This window comes from Tachyglossus aculeatus, chromosome 12 (genome assembly GCF_015852505.1).
Source record: "Tachyglossus aculeatus isolate mTacAcu1 chromosome 12, mTacAcu1.pri, whole genome shotgun sequence".
Taxonomy (NCBI): Eukaryota; Metazoa; Chordata; class Mammalia; order Monotremata; family Tachyglossidae; genus Tachyglossus; species Tachyglossus aculeatus.
Window position 1 is genome coordinate 28,918,789 of NC_052077.1, and position 18,109 is coordinate 28,936,897.

The window sequence follows — 18,109 nt, forward strand, 5'->3', positions numbered from 1 at the left end:
TCAGAATAAATAGAATTAAAGGTAAATGCACATCATAACAAAATAGAATAGTAAATATATACAAGTAAATAGAGTAATAAATCTGTACAAACATATATACAGGTGCTGTGGGGAGGGGAAGGAGGTAGGGCGGGGGGGGATGGGGAGGAGGAGAGGAAAAAGGGGGCTCAGTCTGGGAAGGCCTCTTGGAGGAGGTGAGCTCTCAGTAGGGCTTTGAAGGGAAGAAGAGAGCTAGCTTGGCGGATGTGCGGAGGGAGGGCATTCCAGACCAGGGAGAGGACGTGGGCTGGGGGTCGACGGCGGGACAGGTGAGAACGTGGCCCAGTGAGGAGGTTAGCGGCAGAGGAGTGGAGGGTGCGGGCTGGGCTGGAGAAGGAGAGAAGGGAGGTGAGGCAGGAGGGGGCGAGGTGATGGACAGCCTTGAAGCCCAGGGTGAGGAATTTTTGCTTGATGCGAAGGTTGACAGGCAGCCACTGGAGATTTTTGAGGAGGGGGCTAACATGCCCAGAGCGTTTCTGCACAAAAATGATCCGGACAGCAGCGTGAAGTATAGACTGAAGTGGGGAAAGACAGGAGGATGGGAGATCAGAGAGGAGGCTGATGCAGTAATCCAGTCCGGATAAGATGAGAGCTCCTTGTGGGCAGGGAATGTGTCTATCAACTCTGCTGTACTGCACTCTGTGTACACATTAAACACTCAATAAATACCATTTGTTGACTGACACCCTGATTGGTTGGGACTTTGAGGCCTTTGCCCTTCCCTCCTGCCAAACTTGCTCCTATAGCTCTCCTCCAGTGCTCTTCCTCTTCTTTAGTTCTCTGGGGAAATCAGGACTCTCAGATAGACAGAGAGCCACAGCTTTGACTGTAGTCAAAACGGTATAGAGAACCAAGATTTAACATTAGTTAGGACACTCTGAGAGTATATGGCCGATTTACACCCCAAGAATATTTGCTACAAAGCCTTAAATATTCCCTCAAAGTATTACTTTCTTAGACACTGGAAGAATTGAGTTCAACATATGTAATACAGTCGCTTCAGATATAGGCCAATGAATTCCAGCTCTCGGGAATAGACGGCAATATTTATCTTTGTTTTTGTCAACTCTGAACAAATTCAATAAATACATGAAGAGTTTCCAAAGCATACTGGAATACAGGAGGTGTTTTTCATGACTTTAATTTTTGGTAAGATGACAAGCTTAATTTTAAGTGAATATTCCTATTTTCCCAGCTGCCAGGACTTCTAAGACAGGAGTGTACAGCTGATTTGTGAGGCATTTTATAAAAATCTTCCAAAGGCATCTTTCAATCTTAAGATGCATGAAGATCTTCAATATTAAATAATGTATTATTTCATGATAGAGAAGCAGCATGGCTTAGTGGAAAGAGCAAGGGCCTGTGATTCAGAGGTCACGGGTTCTAATCCTGCCTCTGCCACTTGTCTGCTATGTGACCTTGGGCAAGTCACTTAACTTCTCTGTGCCTCAGTTACCTCATCTGTAAAATGGGGATTAAGACTGTGAGCCCCATGTGGGACAACCTGATTACCTTGTATCTACCCCAGCGTTTAGAACAGTGCTTGGCACATAGTAAGCACTTAACAAATACCACCATTATTATCATTATTATTATTATGATAGAAAATTGTAGCATTTTGAGAATGAAGTGCCTCCATGTTTACAGTTCCTTAGTTATATCATGAAATGGACTGGGATCATGTGAAATAAGAATGTTCTTATAAAATGTGACAACACTTGATAACTGAGGAACAATGGAATGAGTGCAGTTTGACAAGGATGTTCTACAGGCATTACTCACCTTTTAACTGAAATAATTTGGAAATAAGAACTTTTGCATCATAGAGCTAATAAACACTCATGATATTGTTATAAAGATGAACTGCACTCAGTCTCCTTTAGCCTATTATTTGTGAATGGTAAAAAGGAAAGCATTATAGAAAGTTTACAAATTAGCAAAACCATCAAATAATAATAATAATTTAATTTATTAGGAGTTTATACAATATGGTACGCCCTGGAGTATATGAAGATAATTAGATCGGATGCAGGATCTGTCCCACACTGAGACCACTGTCTAAAGAGGAAGGAGAGCAAGTATCTCCTCCTTTTTTATAGGATAAAACTTAAGCACAGAAAGGTCTCTTGGCTTCCAGTCCTATGCTCTTCCCAGTAGGCTATGCTGTTCTAAACAGGCATGGATTTGAGGCTAGTATTATGGCAGTGCACTATCTTTAATTCTAAATGCCAAATGAATATGTGATAGAACTTGCCTCCACATGGCAGTCTCTTCACTTTCAATATCAAAAGATCACAAATAATAATAATAATGGCATTTACTAAGCGCTTACTATGTGCGAAGCACTGTTCTAAGTGCTGGAGAGGTTACAAGGTGATCAGGTTGTCCCACGGGGGGCTCACAGTCTTAATCCCCATTTTACAGATGAGGTAACTGAGGCACAGAGAAGTTAAGTGACTTGCCCAAAGTCACACAGCTGACAAGTGGCGGGGCCGGGATTTGAACCCATGACCTCTGACTCCAAAGCCCGGGCTCTCCCCACTGAGCCACGCTGCTTCTCATGAATGAAGCTGATGCTGGCTAATGAAGTCTGAAAAGGCAGGTAACGTGTATAATAATAGGGAATGACATGTTTGAAATTGATCTGCAAGTCAACAATCATTTTGCACTAAGATCATTAAGGTAAGTGTGAAGTAAAATGGATCAAACCTTCTTGGAAATTCATTCTATAACTAAAGAACTGTCAGTCAATTTCCAAGTGATTGGTTCTCCCGTACATGACGATGAAACTTGCGGTTAATCAATAGCAGCTCATGCGGATTTCAAGGCTGCATGCCCAATCTAATCTCTAAAGTATGGGTCCAATAAAGTAGTGGCAAATTGTAAATTTTAATTCCATGTCAAATCCAACACATTTGTTATTGTCTACGAAGGGTGTGAAAAGTGATTGCTTTTACTTGTATCTCTCCGGCCGTGTCTTGCCAGTTATTACCACAAAGACAAGAATGAGCAATGGCCTAGTGGGATTCATCCAGCATTGTTAATGCTTGGTGTTTTTTCAGATTGTCAGTCTTTAAATTCACCTTTCCAGTGCTGGAGTCTATTAATTGAATGTTATGGGGCATCCTTGGGGTTGCAAATGTCTTCACGGGGGGGAATAAGCAGACGAGATAAAATTGTCTTAAATTCTATAAACACTTAGCAAAAGTCCTCAAACTGAAAATGAAGATTCGAGCAATCGCAATGTGTTTGTAATGTAATCCATTAAAAATATGGCAAGTTCACACAGTTCACATAATGTAAGCGATAACCATTTCAAAGATTACTTATGACACAGGCTTTATCGTATTCCATAAACATAGACACCCATCAACTAGATGATGGGTCTCATAGAAAATTCATGCACAGGAATTACTATTCTTAGAGGTTTACAGTCTGTTTCCATTTGTTCATTTGATGCTCTCCGAGGAACAAATGTCTGAGAAACTATTCCTAGCTGTACAGACTTGCTGCTGTGACTTTGAGAAAGTTCACAGCTCTTCACCTCCAACACTCAATCTGTCCACGGGGAGACAGTTTATTCCATTGGAAAGAACCTGAAGAAGCTAGGGTTCTAGCCTCAGCTATATTACCAATTCAATAGATGACCTGGGGCATGTCACTTACTCTCTCATTGCATCAGATTGCTGGTTGGCACAGGGAGGATAGTAATACCTGAATCTACAACTAAATTATATGGGTGGCAGAGCGTCCAGGAAAGAAGGAAACTTCATAAATCATGGGTAGTGTTATTTTAGTTTGTGTACTAGTCATATTCCATGCAATAAATGGCAAAATTTCAGTGAGAATGCTCTCTCTGTGTGTGTGTGTGTGTGTGTGTGTGTGTATGAAGAGAGAGTTTAGCATTAGGTTTTCAAAGCTAATAGAATATAGAAGTTTCCTTTATACATTGCATGTGCCTCTTTCTTGAGCTATTTTAGTTATCATTTCATGAAAAATTCACTGGTCATTGCAGCATACCTTTCACTAGAACTCTCCTAGAAAATCTAGCCCCAGCCATCAATAATAGTAGTGAAAAAAATCTCACCTCTGTAGACTGAAAGAGAAAACTCGTTGGGAGCAGGGAACATTTCTACCATCTCTGTTGTATTGTACTTTCCTAAGCACTTAGTACAGTGCTCCGCCAACAGGAAGCACTCAATAAATCATCATCATCATCAGTCGTACTTATTGAGCGCTTACTATGTGCAGAGCACTGTACTAAGCGCTTGGGAAGTACAAATTGGCAACATATAGAGACAGTCCCTACCCAACAGTGGGCTCACAGTCTAAAAGGGGGGAGACAGAGAACAAAACCAAACATACTAACAAAATAAAATAAATAGAATAGATATGTACAAATAAAATAAAATAAATAAATAAATAAATAGAGTAATAAATATGTACAAACATATACATATATACAGGTGCTGTGGGGAAGGGAAGGAGGTAAGATGAGGGGATGGAGAGGGGGACGACCACTGACAGATATATTGATTGACTGACTGAAAATGGAGCAAGGAGTCATAGTAAAGCAATAAACGCAAGTGTTACCTCATTAATACAGCAAATTTATAATGTTGGAAAATCTGTAAAGCAGCTGCAAAATGGAGCTGATCAGCCCAGATCCAGAACCCGGCACAGGAGAGTAAGAATTAATCAGTTGCATTCACTAAGTACTTACTGTGTACAGAGAGCATTGTAGTAAGCACTTGGAGAATACAGTATAACAATATAACACAGTTTACAGACACATTCCCTGACCAAAATGAGCTTACAGTCTAGAGTGTAATAAGTAGGGTAAGCTATTTCTTTTCATATTTGTTTCTTCTTTGGCCTCCTTGCCCTGCCAGGAAAGAGGGACTTGGTGGGGTAGCAACCATCTCTATATGTTGCCGACTCGTACTTCCCAAGTGCTTAGTACAGTGCTCTTCACACAGTAGGTGCTCAATAAATATGATTGACTGACTGAATGAATAAAATGGACTAGAGGGTCAAGTCTGCTTGTGTTCATTTTACCTTTTTCTTTCAGTGTTGAATTCCAATGTCAACACTTCTATCAATAATTTAATTTCTCTAACACATGCACATATATAAAATACTTAAAGTGTAATTTCCATTGTCCATAATTTACTATATAGTATTTTATGTATCATATATATATGATACACACATATACACACATATATATATATAGTATATACACACATATATACACATATATACTATTTAATCTATGAAAGCGATTATCCCTAATAATCTGTTATACATACCAAGGACTGAAATATTGAAACAAGAAGGTTGGGAAAGTAGGACAGGCTCCAGTTGAAGATAACCAAACTCAATTATCTGCTACTTGATAAACTGAATGATCCTGAAATCAATTAGTTTGCATAATTGACTTTCAAATACCTCCTTATATGCAGTATTTAATGTATTTAATGCATCTCTTCCAAGGGGATTTCTCTGATTAAGCCCTCTTTCCCTGGCTCCCTGTCCCTTCTGAGGGTCATTCACTTGTATTTATTAAGCACCTACTGTGTGCAGAGCACTGTACTAAGTGCTTGGGAAGTTGTCTACGCACCTGGATCTCTGATCTTTGGTACTCATCACCTCTCAGCCCCACAGCGCTTACGTACATATCTATAAATTATATATTATAAATGATTTCATTGCATTAATATCAGTCTCCCATATTATTCATTCATTCATTCAGTGGTATTTATTGAGTGCTTACTGTGTGCACAGCACTGTATTAAGCGCTTGGGAAGTACAAGTTGGTAACCTATAGAGACGGTCCCTACCCAACAGCGGGCTCACAGTCTAGAAGGGGGAGATAGACAACAAAACAAAACATATTAACAAAATAAAATAAATAGAATATGTAAATAGAGTAATACATACAAACATATATACAGTTATACAGGTGCTGTGGGGAGGGGAAGGAGGTAAGGCGGGGGGTATGGGGAGGGGCTCGTTGTGAGCAGGTAATGTATCTACCAATTCCGTTGTATTGTAGTCTCCCAAGTGGTTAGTACAGTGCTCGCCACACAGTAAGCATTCAATAAAAAACACTGATTGATTTTTAAATATGGCATGAAAATAGACCTCCCCAACTATTCCTTTAGTGTTATCATTCTACTTTCACTTCTAGTATTGACATATTTAAAATGCTTTTTCAAGAGATAATTCATGAAGCACCAGATGATGTTGCAAAGAAGGCAGAACCTAATGCTGCAACATACCCCTTCTAGATCCTGTTACTGACTAGTTACCCAGAGTTAATTACCTTATAGCTAATTAAGCAGCGCAAACCAAGAAACTATCAACAACTCTCCCATGCCAGTGACACTTGAATCCCAGGGATAGGAATATAATTCTCAACCCCCATTACCTAATAAATTACTTTCCCAGACCTACTCCCTAAACACTAAGAGTTCAGCATCGGCAGATAGCAGGGTGGGAAGAGAGAAGAAAGAAAGAAGGCCACTCCTCCACATAGTATCTTTCATCAGCTGAAGCAACAGCAGCAGTGGAACGGACATCTCTAGTGGACTGGAGATACAAATGTTCATATTAGAATATGAAATAGCTTCACAAACCATTAATGAAGTAGCCTAGGACCAATTGGAGTAATTACATTTTGATTTTTAAAATGCTTTGCAAGATTACTAGTTTCTACGAAACTGAATGCTTTGTACTGCCACCTAGCCCTGAATGTCTACCCGTCGGTTCTGGCATTTGAAATGCAATTTTCAAATATTTCCTGAAAGTCAAAATGAAATGTAACTGAGAATTAGACCCCACTTACTTCTGAAATTCATTGACATGTACTTGAAAAGCGAACAGTCCAGATAGTGTGCTTTCCATTGAAGACTAACAATTCGAGGGAAATTATTTCCTCACTCTGCCTATAACATTCCCAAAGATCACTTACATCCAGATAGACGAAATGAAAGAGTGATTGTAAAAATGCATATACTGATGTCTTTAAAGGACATTTAGGGTGGCGATTTTATATATTGGAACAAAAATAGGTACACTATAGAGGATTAAAACCCTCACGTGCAGAAAGAGGGTGGCTCTATGTAAATCACAATCAGTGGATAGATTGCATCAGTGCTAAGATACTAACTAGATTTTAACCAAAGCTCTTCCACTGTGACAAGATAATATGTGTGTATAAAACATGGATGAGTTGAGGGGATTTTGCTATGTCACTGGATGAAGATTTACTTGACACCAATGAAAATGAAAACTTTCATCAGTTAAAACGGGTCTAATGAAAAAAAGTAGCACGCATTCCACTCACTGTCTCAAAACCAACCAATTATCAAAAGGTTGCCTTGTGCCTCCACGTACTGTAAGACCACTTCCATCTTCAAAGACGAATTGCTATCTTAAGCAGAAACATGCACAGCATGCAGGAAAGTCAGTAGATTAAAGATTTCCTCTGGAAATATTATGGGTGTAAAAATGCAAAACATTTTAAAATAAAAAATCAATGTAATGTTCTGCTCAGAATGTCCTAGCTGGAAATGAGATGAGAGTAGCTGTGGGTAATATTTTAAAAATCAACTTGGACTTTAGAGCTGGTGAGCCCGCTCAGTGGATGACCTCTTGACCCAGGTGACACATAATCCCAGAGTTAGAACTCTGAAATCACAGATTATGGTATCCCTGCCTCAGCATGATTCTTGCAGCCTGGAATAGAAATAATGATCGAAAAATAGCCAATCAGCAAATCCAGTATGGTAACAGCATTTCCAGATGAGTTCATATAAGCCTTTATGTGTAATTTAGGGTTCTCATGGGCAAAGGCAAATAATATATTTTCAAGTATCCACATATCTCTGATTTGCTTACAATTCAGTGGTCTGGAATTCATAATGTAAGTGAGGGTTTTGCTCAGTGTGCCAAGAAATGGCAGGAAAAGATCCAAAGGGTATCAGGTCAAGTCTTATATATATCACATTGTCAAAGAAAAAAATAAGCATGAATACACAGGCAAGTTGGTTAAAAAAAACATATATTTTATGTATGATACAATTTGCATAGTTTGTGGCAATGAGGCAAGCAGAAAAAAGTAGCATCAATTTCAGGTATCTGTTTATAGCACCATGAACATAACATAAGACTAAAGAAACATCCCCAAATCCTGGGGCACATTATGCCAAATAAGGTGTCCAGTTGATATACTTATAATGCATACATCAAATAAATATTCTTCATATAGAATTTTATGGAATTGAAATTCTCTTCAGCAGCAGCTAACTAATAAAATTGTGAGTTACTGTAGACATTCTGAGTATGAATCACTACTATTGCAAAGGTAAAATCACAAATCCACACAGGTAGCTTCAACAGGTCAGAATGATATGATCCATAGAAATAGGTGGAAATAATGCACATTTTAAAAATGAATAAGGGATGTAACAAACTACATTGGTCATATTATGCAGGTATTATTATTATTATTATTAATTTCTTAAATGCTTATTATGTGCCAAGCATTATACTGAGTTTTAGAGTAGATACAGAATAATCAGATCAGACACAGCCCCTGTCCCTCATGGGGCTCACAGCTTAAGTGGGAAGAAAAGGTTATGAAGTGCCCGTTTTACAGATGAAGAAACAAGCACAGAAAAATTACGTATCTTGCCCAAGGTCACACAGCAGGCAAGTGACAGACAGAATTAGAACCCAGGTCCTCTAATCCCCAGGCCCATTCTCTTACCACTCGGCCATGATGAGCATGTGGTCTAGTATTTTCAAAATGGATTCCTGAAGGCCTTTTAAATGGCAAATAAAGATGAGGATACACAATTCTGAGAGTTTAAATGTTTGATATTTTCTTAAAGGAAATTCCTATGTTTCATTCTTCGTCCTTCTTTGTCCCCTACAAGATGCTTGGCAACATGAAGGAAATGTTGGATAAATATTGTGGAATATTTCCTCTCCCATTCCTCCTCCAACCCCCTTGTGTTGTAGATGTCTGGGTTGAAAGAATGCTTTAAAACCATGGCTTAGTTTTCCAAGTCCTGAGTATTTGTTGGGCAACAGAACCTGTTTCAGAGGGAGTGTGCGTCAGAAGTGGCCCATGTGTGAAGCCATCTCCCCAGTGGAAGTACGAGGGCAATAATGGAAAGGAGAACCTCTTCCTTCTCTCCCTCCCTCGGGGCTCCAAGAACTGACCCCTTTATACTGTCCCAATGCTACAGAGTAATTCTGGAGTTTCCAGCTCTATCATCAATTTTTTCCAGAGCTTCAAAATTATGACAGTATCACTCGCATTTTGGGAGTAAATGCTTTCTTTAGGCCTATGTCCCTGAAGCCACAACAATTTCTGGAGAATCAATCAATTAGTATTTTTTAATCACTTACTTTGTACAGAGCACTGTACTAATCATTTGGTGCAACTGGTGTACACAGTCCCTGCTTTTAAGCAACATACAGTCTAATAGAGGAGCCTACTAGTTTAAGGTTAACAACCATCTTGTGTGGAAAACAAAATATCCCTCCATCGGACTCCCCACATTTTCATCTATCACTGTCAGGCACTTCACTGATTCTAAATTACTCTGAAATTCTCCTTAAAAATTCCACACCTTTTTCAAGCTGTGTAAATGCGAGGTTTTCTTTATACACTTAATCCATAACAAGGATTTTAAAATATCTTACCTTTGTTTCTTGAACTTTCTTGACTTTTTTCCTGCTGTAATTGAAACAAAGAAATGTGTCACAATTTGCACCAAAACATTATTGACACAGCAGAATAAAAAACAATCACTACTATTGCCAGAAGCGAACATTGTTATATTGTAAATGTGGCTACTATATTAAGTCCACCCCAGAAAAAGAAATATGAAGGATTTTTTTTGTAATTTAAATAGTTACTTCTACCGCATACCTATTAAAAGTGAAGTTGATGTTAGCTACTAGACAAAAAAAATTTCAAAGGTTAATGTGCTGAGTTAATACTTGGACATGGACAAAAGAACATTCATCTTAAATGGGCTGGGCCAACCCATCTAGGAAATCATAGTAATTAAATGTTTCTTAATGAGAGTTCCAATTATTGTGTCCAGAACTAAAAATAAATCACTGATAAAGAATAAAGTGAGGCAGACTCACCAATAATTCACTAAAAGGATGCAAAAGATTTAACAATTGTGCAATTTAACTAGTACAGGGCCCCATCTAACACCTCTAAAATGAAAGTTAAGGCTAAAGTTGACAACAATTCTATTTATTCATTCATTCGATCGTATTTATTGAGTGCTTACTGTGTGCAGAGCACTGTACTAAGCGCTTGGGAAGTACAAGTTGGCACCATATAGAGACGGTCCCTACCCAACAATGGGCTCACAGTAATCCTAGCATTGCTTCATTCAACCCTGCCTCTCAGTTTGACACTTGATTATTGCTATGCAACTACAGAAGATTTAGCTTTCAGGTGCAAGCAGGAACTGTTCATGGTGCACTTTCTCATTTAATATTTAAGTAGATTTTACTTTTGCTTAAAGAAGAGGAGCTCCATACCAGAGGAATTCTGAAGCAACATGTATGTATCAATTGACCATTGTGAATGTGCCAATAAACTCAGTGAAGTAGTAAAACACTTTTATTTTCATTAGCACTTTAAAAATATTTTTTATGGCATTCATTAGGTGCTTACTATGTACCAGGCACTGTATTGAGTGCTGGGGCAGATAAAAGTTAATCAAGTTGGTCACAGTCCCAGTCCCGCATGGGATTCACAGTTTTAGTCTTCACTTTACAGATGAAGAAACAGGAACAGAGAAGTGCAGTGACTTGCCCACAGTCATGCAGCAGAAAAACAGCAGAGCTGTAATTAGAACCCAGATCCTTCTGACTCCCAGCCTGTGCTCTATTCACTAGGCCACATTCCTCTCATTCCTAAGCAGCCCTGCCTTTCCATTGCTCACTCTAATAATAATGATAATAATAACGATGGCATTTATTAAGCACTTACTATGTGCAAAGCACTGTTCTATGCGCTGGGGAGGTTACAAGGTTATCAGGTTGTCCCACGGGGGGTTCACAGTCTTAATTCCCATGTTACAGATGAGGTAACTGAGGCACAGAGAAGTTAAGTGACTTGCCCAATGTCACACAGCTGACAATTGGTGGAGGCAGAATTTGAACCCATGACCTCTGACTCCAAAGCCCATGCTCTTTCCATTGAGCCACGCTGCTTCTCCGGATCCTTAAATGTATCATTACTGGTCACACATGTATACTATGTACTCATATTAACGTTAATAAGAACTTAAAATTTTCTTCACCTTAATTTCTTTTAAATCTACATTTTTGAGAGCAAAATTGAATATTAGTATGTTTTTGCTTATAGAATCAACTTTTATTTATGCAGCGCTCAGACTTCTAAAATATGTTTTTTGGTTCCCCTCATCTATATTATTACTGCTGTAGTAGTGGAAATAATAATAGTACTTAAATCCTGGGAGAAAATGCATGTTTTAAAAATACACCAGGTCCCTGCTGCTCTGTGTCTGAGGCTCCTAATCAATATGACTTAGTGAAGTTCTTCAAATTCAATCTTTCTACAATTTAAGATGAAATTTCAACACATCTTGATTTATAATATAATCTACTATTTGTTCATCAGAGACAAATAATATATCCAGTTTGGCTTAATGAGAGTTCCAATTTCCAGTACTAAAAATAAATAGGAGCCAGGAATCAGAAAGACTTGGTTTTTAATCCCAAACTCTGCCACTTCTCTGCTGAGTGACCTTGCACAAATCACTTAACCTCTCTGCCTCAGTTCCCTCATCTGCAAAATGGAGATTAAGTATGTGAGCCTCAGGTGGGAATGGGACTCTATCTACCCTGACTGACTTGCACCTACCCCTGAGTTTAGAACAACGCTTGGAACGTAAGCGCTTATCAAGCACCATAATTATTATCACTATTATCCAGTCTTTCAAAAGTAAAATTTCTCACATCTGTGTGAACTGACCCTACCAAGTTTATTTAGAACTTCAGTTCTCGTCCTCCTCTCCATCCCCCCATATTACCTCCTTCCCTTCCCCATAGCACCTGTATATATGTATATATGTTTGTACATATTTATTACTCTATTTATTTATTTATTTATTTATTTTACTTGTACATATCTATTCTATTTATTTTATTTTGTTAGTATGTTTGGTTTTGTTCTCTGTATCCCCCTTTAAGACTGTGAGCCCACTGTTGGGTAGGGACTGTCTCTATATGTTGCCAACTTGTACTCCCCAAGCGCTTAGTACAGTGCTCTGCACACAGTAAGTGCTCAATAAATACGATTGATTGATTGATTGATTGATTGATAAATAGTCAGCATTTGGGGGCAGGTGGATAAGAAATACTGGTAAAACATTTGAAAAATAAGAAATGCGGAATTTAGTTATTTTCTTTTAGGGTAGAATTCTTAGAGAATCATGTTGAGTTGAGTTCAGATTCAAGGTTACACTTTTGTAGTAGATTTGCCAGCTGAACTAAAACACCAATTTTAGATAGAACTTTGTTCATCTTCTTCATACAAATTTTACAACTTTATGTGGACATTTTCCCTAATTAAACAACAATAATAAAAAATACTCCCTACTCTTTTGAGCACGGGGAGAAATTTGTCTGCTATGTGATCATACATTTCTAAAAACCTATGTGGTCATAAGCATTTCTGCCTTTTAACATTCTGCTATGTGTTACCCAGAATGCATACATAACTGCAAAGACCAGAGAAAATAATAACAACAATAATATTAATTGTGGCATTATTACTACTATTATTACAACAAAACTGTGGTATTTGTTAAGCACTTATAATGTGCCAGGCATTGTGCTATGCGCTGGGGTACATACAAAAATGTTCACACGCTGTGTGAATCTATGTTTCAAAATGCCAGGAAACTAACAAAATGCAACTTTACAAAATGCTTAGGCCTGAAGCAAATGATTAACACTTCTATATCTCTGAAACACTCCACCAAGTAATGAACCAAAAACAGCAGAGAAAAGTAATGTTATAAGAACTGATATTTGCATCTTGTACGATTCTGAAATAGGCTTTGAAAGAAGTCCTGTCAATTACATTCGTTGAGCACTTACTGTGTGCAGAGCACTGTACTAAGCACTTGGGAGAGTACAATAAAACAATATAACAGACACATTTCCTGATCATATACTGCCAAATTGAAATGTCAAGGAATTAATGACAAAGCCTTCCTTATTTCATATCTCTCATTTCCAACACACATTTCAACACTCTAACATTTAAGTATTCATTGTTAAAGGTACTGAGAGGTTGTTATTTCCCATTAAAAGATAAGGTTACAGGCTGGTACAGTTTGTTCACTCATTCATTCGAGCATATTTATTGAGCGCTTACTGTATGCAGAACACTGTACTAAGCACTTGGAAAGTACAATTCAGCAACATATAGAGACAGTCCCTACCCAACAATGGGCTTACAGTCTAGAAGATAAATAATGATAAAGGATAAACAATGATAAATAATTCTAGACTGTGAGCCCGCTGTTGGGTAAGGACCGTCTCTATATGTTGCCAACTTGTACTTCCCAAGAGCTTAGTACAGTGCTCTGCACACAGTAAGCGCTCAATAAATACAATTGAATGAATAACTGGAGTTTGTTCGGACAGAAATAGACCTCAACTTGGTACTATATCATAGGACACTTTTCTGCCTTACGGGCCAAAAGTAAATTACACTCACTAGCCCATCCTGTCCCAATTTAGTACACAAAGCAAACAATCCCTTTCTACATTATTTTGCCTTCACTTTGCTTCAGTAGTTGGTCTATTCTCTATAGGAAAAAATGCTCTAAAAGTATAATCCTCCAGGCACCCTACATTCTTATTCAGATTATACTCGACTTTCAGAGAAAAATGTGAGTATGAATACAATTCAGGATAATTCATTGTTCTTGAAAATTCTCATTACTCCCGAGTTGAACCTCTGCCGTTTGGTCCTGTGGATAGAGAAGCAGGAGATGAAGCCTAGCCCTGGTTTCTAAAGTAGGTAATTGCCTTTTAAGCCTACCACATCAGGGGGGAAAGTTTCTGTTTGAAGAACCACCTAAAATATTCCACAGAGTGGATAGCTGAAATCCTGAAACCCTGACATGGACAGTGACAATCATAGGGACAACCACGGCAATCACAGATGGAGCTGTGGTCCAACCATGGAATTATGAGGTGATCAGTTTGGTCACAGATGTGTCTTGCAATTAACGAAAAAAAAAAATCTGCGTGCACTTTGCAATCTACTAAATACTTACCTTCCCATTTGCCTGCCCCAATGAGGATAAAACTGACAGAAAGCAAAATGATGTTGTACTGATATGAGTGTGAGGTTTGTTCACACCCCACTGTCACTCTAACCAATTCTCTGCAGATTCTTGGTCACGAAGCCACGGAACTGAGGCAGGGCCTTCAATCCCAAGAGTAGACTCCATCCAGCCACCCAACGTCTAGGCTACATTTTATGGGTGGCATTTTGTGGTTCTGTACGGAAAACTCTCTTTTCAAGAGGATAGAAATGCTTGCCCGAGAAGACAGAATGCCAGCCTTAAGGTTTTTGAAACACTACAGATGACATCACATGATTACTAAGGACTGTGACAAGAATATGTTCCAAATATAGGTGCAGCCACCTTCATTTGAAAGTGGGACTAGGCAAAAATGGAAACAATAATTTTTCATTCATCCTTCATTAAAGCAAGTGCCTCTCTTCGTTTCCATTTTAGTTGGACACCTGGCCAGAACTAGAGGTCAATTCCTCCCTTTACTGCTTGTTCAACCCCTGTGACCAAAGCAGTGTGACTTAGTGGAAAGGGAACGGGTTTAGGAGTCAGAGGCTGTGGGTTCTAATCCCAGCTCCGTCACATCAGCTGTGAGCCGTTGGGCAAGTCACTTAGCTTCTCTGTGCCTCAGTTACCTCATCTGTAAAATGGGAATTAAGACTGTGAGCCCCAAGTGGGACACCTAGATTACCTTGTAATCATTTAGAACCAGCATTTAGAACAGTGCTTGGCACATAGTAAGAGCTTAACAAGTACCATTATTATTATTATTATTATTATTATTATTATTATTATTATTATTATTATTGATTTCCAGTCCTGGAAGATACAGGTTTCTGGCCACTGTAGAGATACATTTCTGAAGAAAACTGTGCCCATGTCAAGAGAAGCAGTAACTTGCCTTGCCTTTTACTAATTTTCCCGAAAACCCTCTCCAGCTTCAGTCTTGTCAGTGCTCTTCAAAAGACAAATGCCACCTGCCCCTCTCTTCCTTTACAATGGCAATAATCACAGAGCTCTCTTGGACTCCTCTACTCTGACCATCAAATTCCTTTAGGATATTCCCCTTGAGAGCTCCCTATTATTTTTGAGCCAATCTGCTTGGGGTGGAGTGACATCTCCATGATATCTCACCAGTCCTTGAAACCCAACTACAGTTATTAACCAAAGATGAACCGAAGAGAATCTTATTCCTGCACATACTTTTTTATTGCCACCAAACAATGACCATTTTCAGAAACACGGAGCTAAACTAAGATATTCAATGGCTGCACAATGGACTATCACTGAAGATACCCAAGAATTGAATAAAAACTCAATGCTGTCTTTTTGAGAGGCCCAATGAGAGCACTCTGCAGTTTTTCCTCCACCTAAACCATAATTAGTTTCTTTCCCAATTTCAAATACTCTACGATTTGGCCAGGGGTTCAAGGTTCAGGAGAGTAGACAGAGAGAACAATTTGTTTTAGGAATGGGTTTGGGGATGGAGAAAGCAGACACAGAGAAGTTACAAGTCTTCCAGCAACTTGGGAGCCCACACTGGTCATCTTTGATTTATGTTGAGACAAAACTATTATTTTATCTACTTGACCTAATCGTTCAGCCATCGTATGAGATATTATTACATGCATTTGCTTTACTTCTGCATTGATTCATGCAAATACAATATTTTTGCTTGATAGCTTTAAACACCAAAGTTGATGCATTCGAAGATGTATTGAAATTCTCTGCTGCATCACTTTTTACATTGCCAAAGGTTCTGCACTGGAGGAGTTTTGACATGAAATCTTCAAAAACAATATTGAAGTCATCCAAATCAATGATTAATTGCTTTGTGTTGCAAGTTCAGAAGAATCCAGTGAAATGTAATAGAGAGAATTATATAATTGAAAAGAAACTTGACTTTGTAGTAGACTATTTCTTAATATTTACAGATAGTGTAGGTGAAAGAATAAGCATGTGCATCCCAGGTTACAACCACCAAACAAACGATCTATTCTGGAAGTAATATCTGCTCTTTCTTTTATTCCTGCAGCTTTCATAATCAATCAGTAGAATTTACTGAAGGCTTCCGTGCACAGAGCACCATACTAAGTGCTTATAAAGATACAATAAATAATCCCAACATTATCATTTATCTAATTGCCACACATATAAAATGTGCCATTTGAACCCTATGCTTCTCCTTTCTGGCCCCCACACTGCACCCTGAACTTTTATCTTTCTCACCATCAGCCTAGACTATATTTGACTAGAATCTATACTTCGTAGTAATAACAATAATGATGGCATTTGTTATGCGCTTACTATGTGCCAAGCACTGTTCTAAGCACTGGGGGGAATACAAGGTGATCAGGTTGTCCCATGTGGGGCTCACAATCTTAATCCCCATTTTACAGATAATAATAATAATAATAATAATGACATTTATTAAGTGCTTACTATGTGCAAAGCACTGTTCTAAGCGCTGGGGAGGTTACCAGGTGATCAGGTTGTCCCATGTGGGGCTCACAGTCTTAAACCCCACTTTACAGATGAGGTAACTGAGGCCCACAGAAGTTAAGTGACTTGCCCAAAGTCACACAGCTGACAATGGGCAGAGCCAGGATTTGAACCCATGAACTCTGCCTCCAAAACAGGGGCTCTTTCCACTGAGCCACGCTGCTTCTCTATGAGGTAACTGAGGCTCCGAGAAGTTAAGTAATAATAATAATAATAATAATAATAATAATAATAATGTTGGTATTTGTTAAGTGCTTACTATGTGCAAAGCACCGTTCTAAACACCGGGGTACATACAAGGTAATCAGATTGTCCCACATGGGACTCACAGTCTTCATCCCCATTTTACAGATGAGGGAACTGAGGCCCAGGGAAGTTAAGTGACTTGCCTAAAGTCACACAGCTGATAAGCAGTGGAGTCAGAATTCAAACCCATGACCTCCTAAACCCAGGCTCTTGCCACTAAGCCATGCTGCTTCCCTAATCTCAACTACTTGGCGTTCTCAGAACGTCCTCCATTTTATGCACACAAAATATGAGGGGAACATGCTCATACAACCATTTCAACTCTTGAAGCAGAACGTTCTGCATGTTAACACTCTTACTCAAAGAGGAGGGTGAGCCCAATCCCAATTTCACACAATGTTTTCAGTACTTTAAGTGATTTGCCAAAGGTCACATGGCAGATCTGTGGTGGAGTCAGGATAGAACCCATGACCTCTGACTCCTGAGCCCGGGCTCTTTCCACTGAGCCAAGCTGTTTCTCAGTATTTTATTCTTTCTTATTTTATTCTATTTTATTTTACTTTAATCCCAATTTTGGTGGCATCCTGCCCTTCAACTCCCTCTCTCCCTTCCCCTTTTCCACCTTGATGCCCCACTTCTCTACCCAACCAAAGTTTCTAGGATAGGTATAGGATGATAAAGGACTGCAGGACGCAAGAGGGTGGCCTCCTTCAGTTGTTTCACCCACTGCAAACTCTCCCAGTATCATAACCGAGACAGTGCCTGTTCTCAATCCCTTTGGTTTTGACCTAGGTGCAAAGACAGGGATGTAAGGTGAAGAAACCGCAAGGAGCTGACTGAGGTATCGAGGAATCAGTGGTGGTGACTGTTAGACTGCAATTCAAGTTGAAACAAAGAAGAAAAATAATCAACTGTACCCCAAAAGGAATCATACA

General features: G+C 38.9%; 1 protein-coding gene across 3 annotated transcripts in view; it reads right to left on the reverse strand.

Annotated features, from left to right (window-relative positions):
• Positions 1 to 18,109, reverse strand: part of FSTL5 (follistatin like 5) — a 580,307-nt gene that overhangs the window by 486,768 nt on the left and 75,430 nt on the right. For all 3 annotated transcript variants that reach the window (XM_038755340.1, XM_038755338.1, XM_038755339.1), the window contains exon 3: positions 9,760 to 9,793. In XM_038755340.1, coding sequence (XP_038611268.1) covers positions 9,760 to 9,793 — 34 coding nt within the window. The remainder of the gene's footprint in view (positions 1 to 9,759; positions 9,794 to 18,109) is intronic.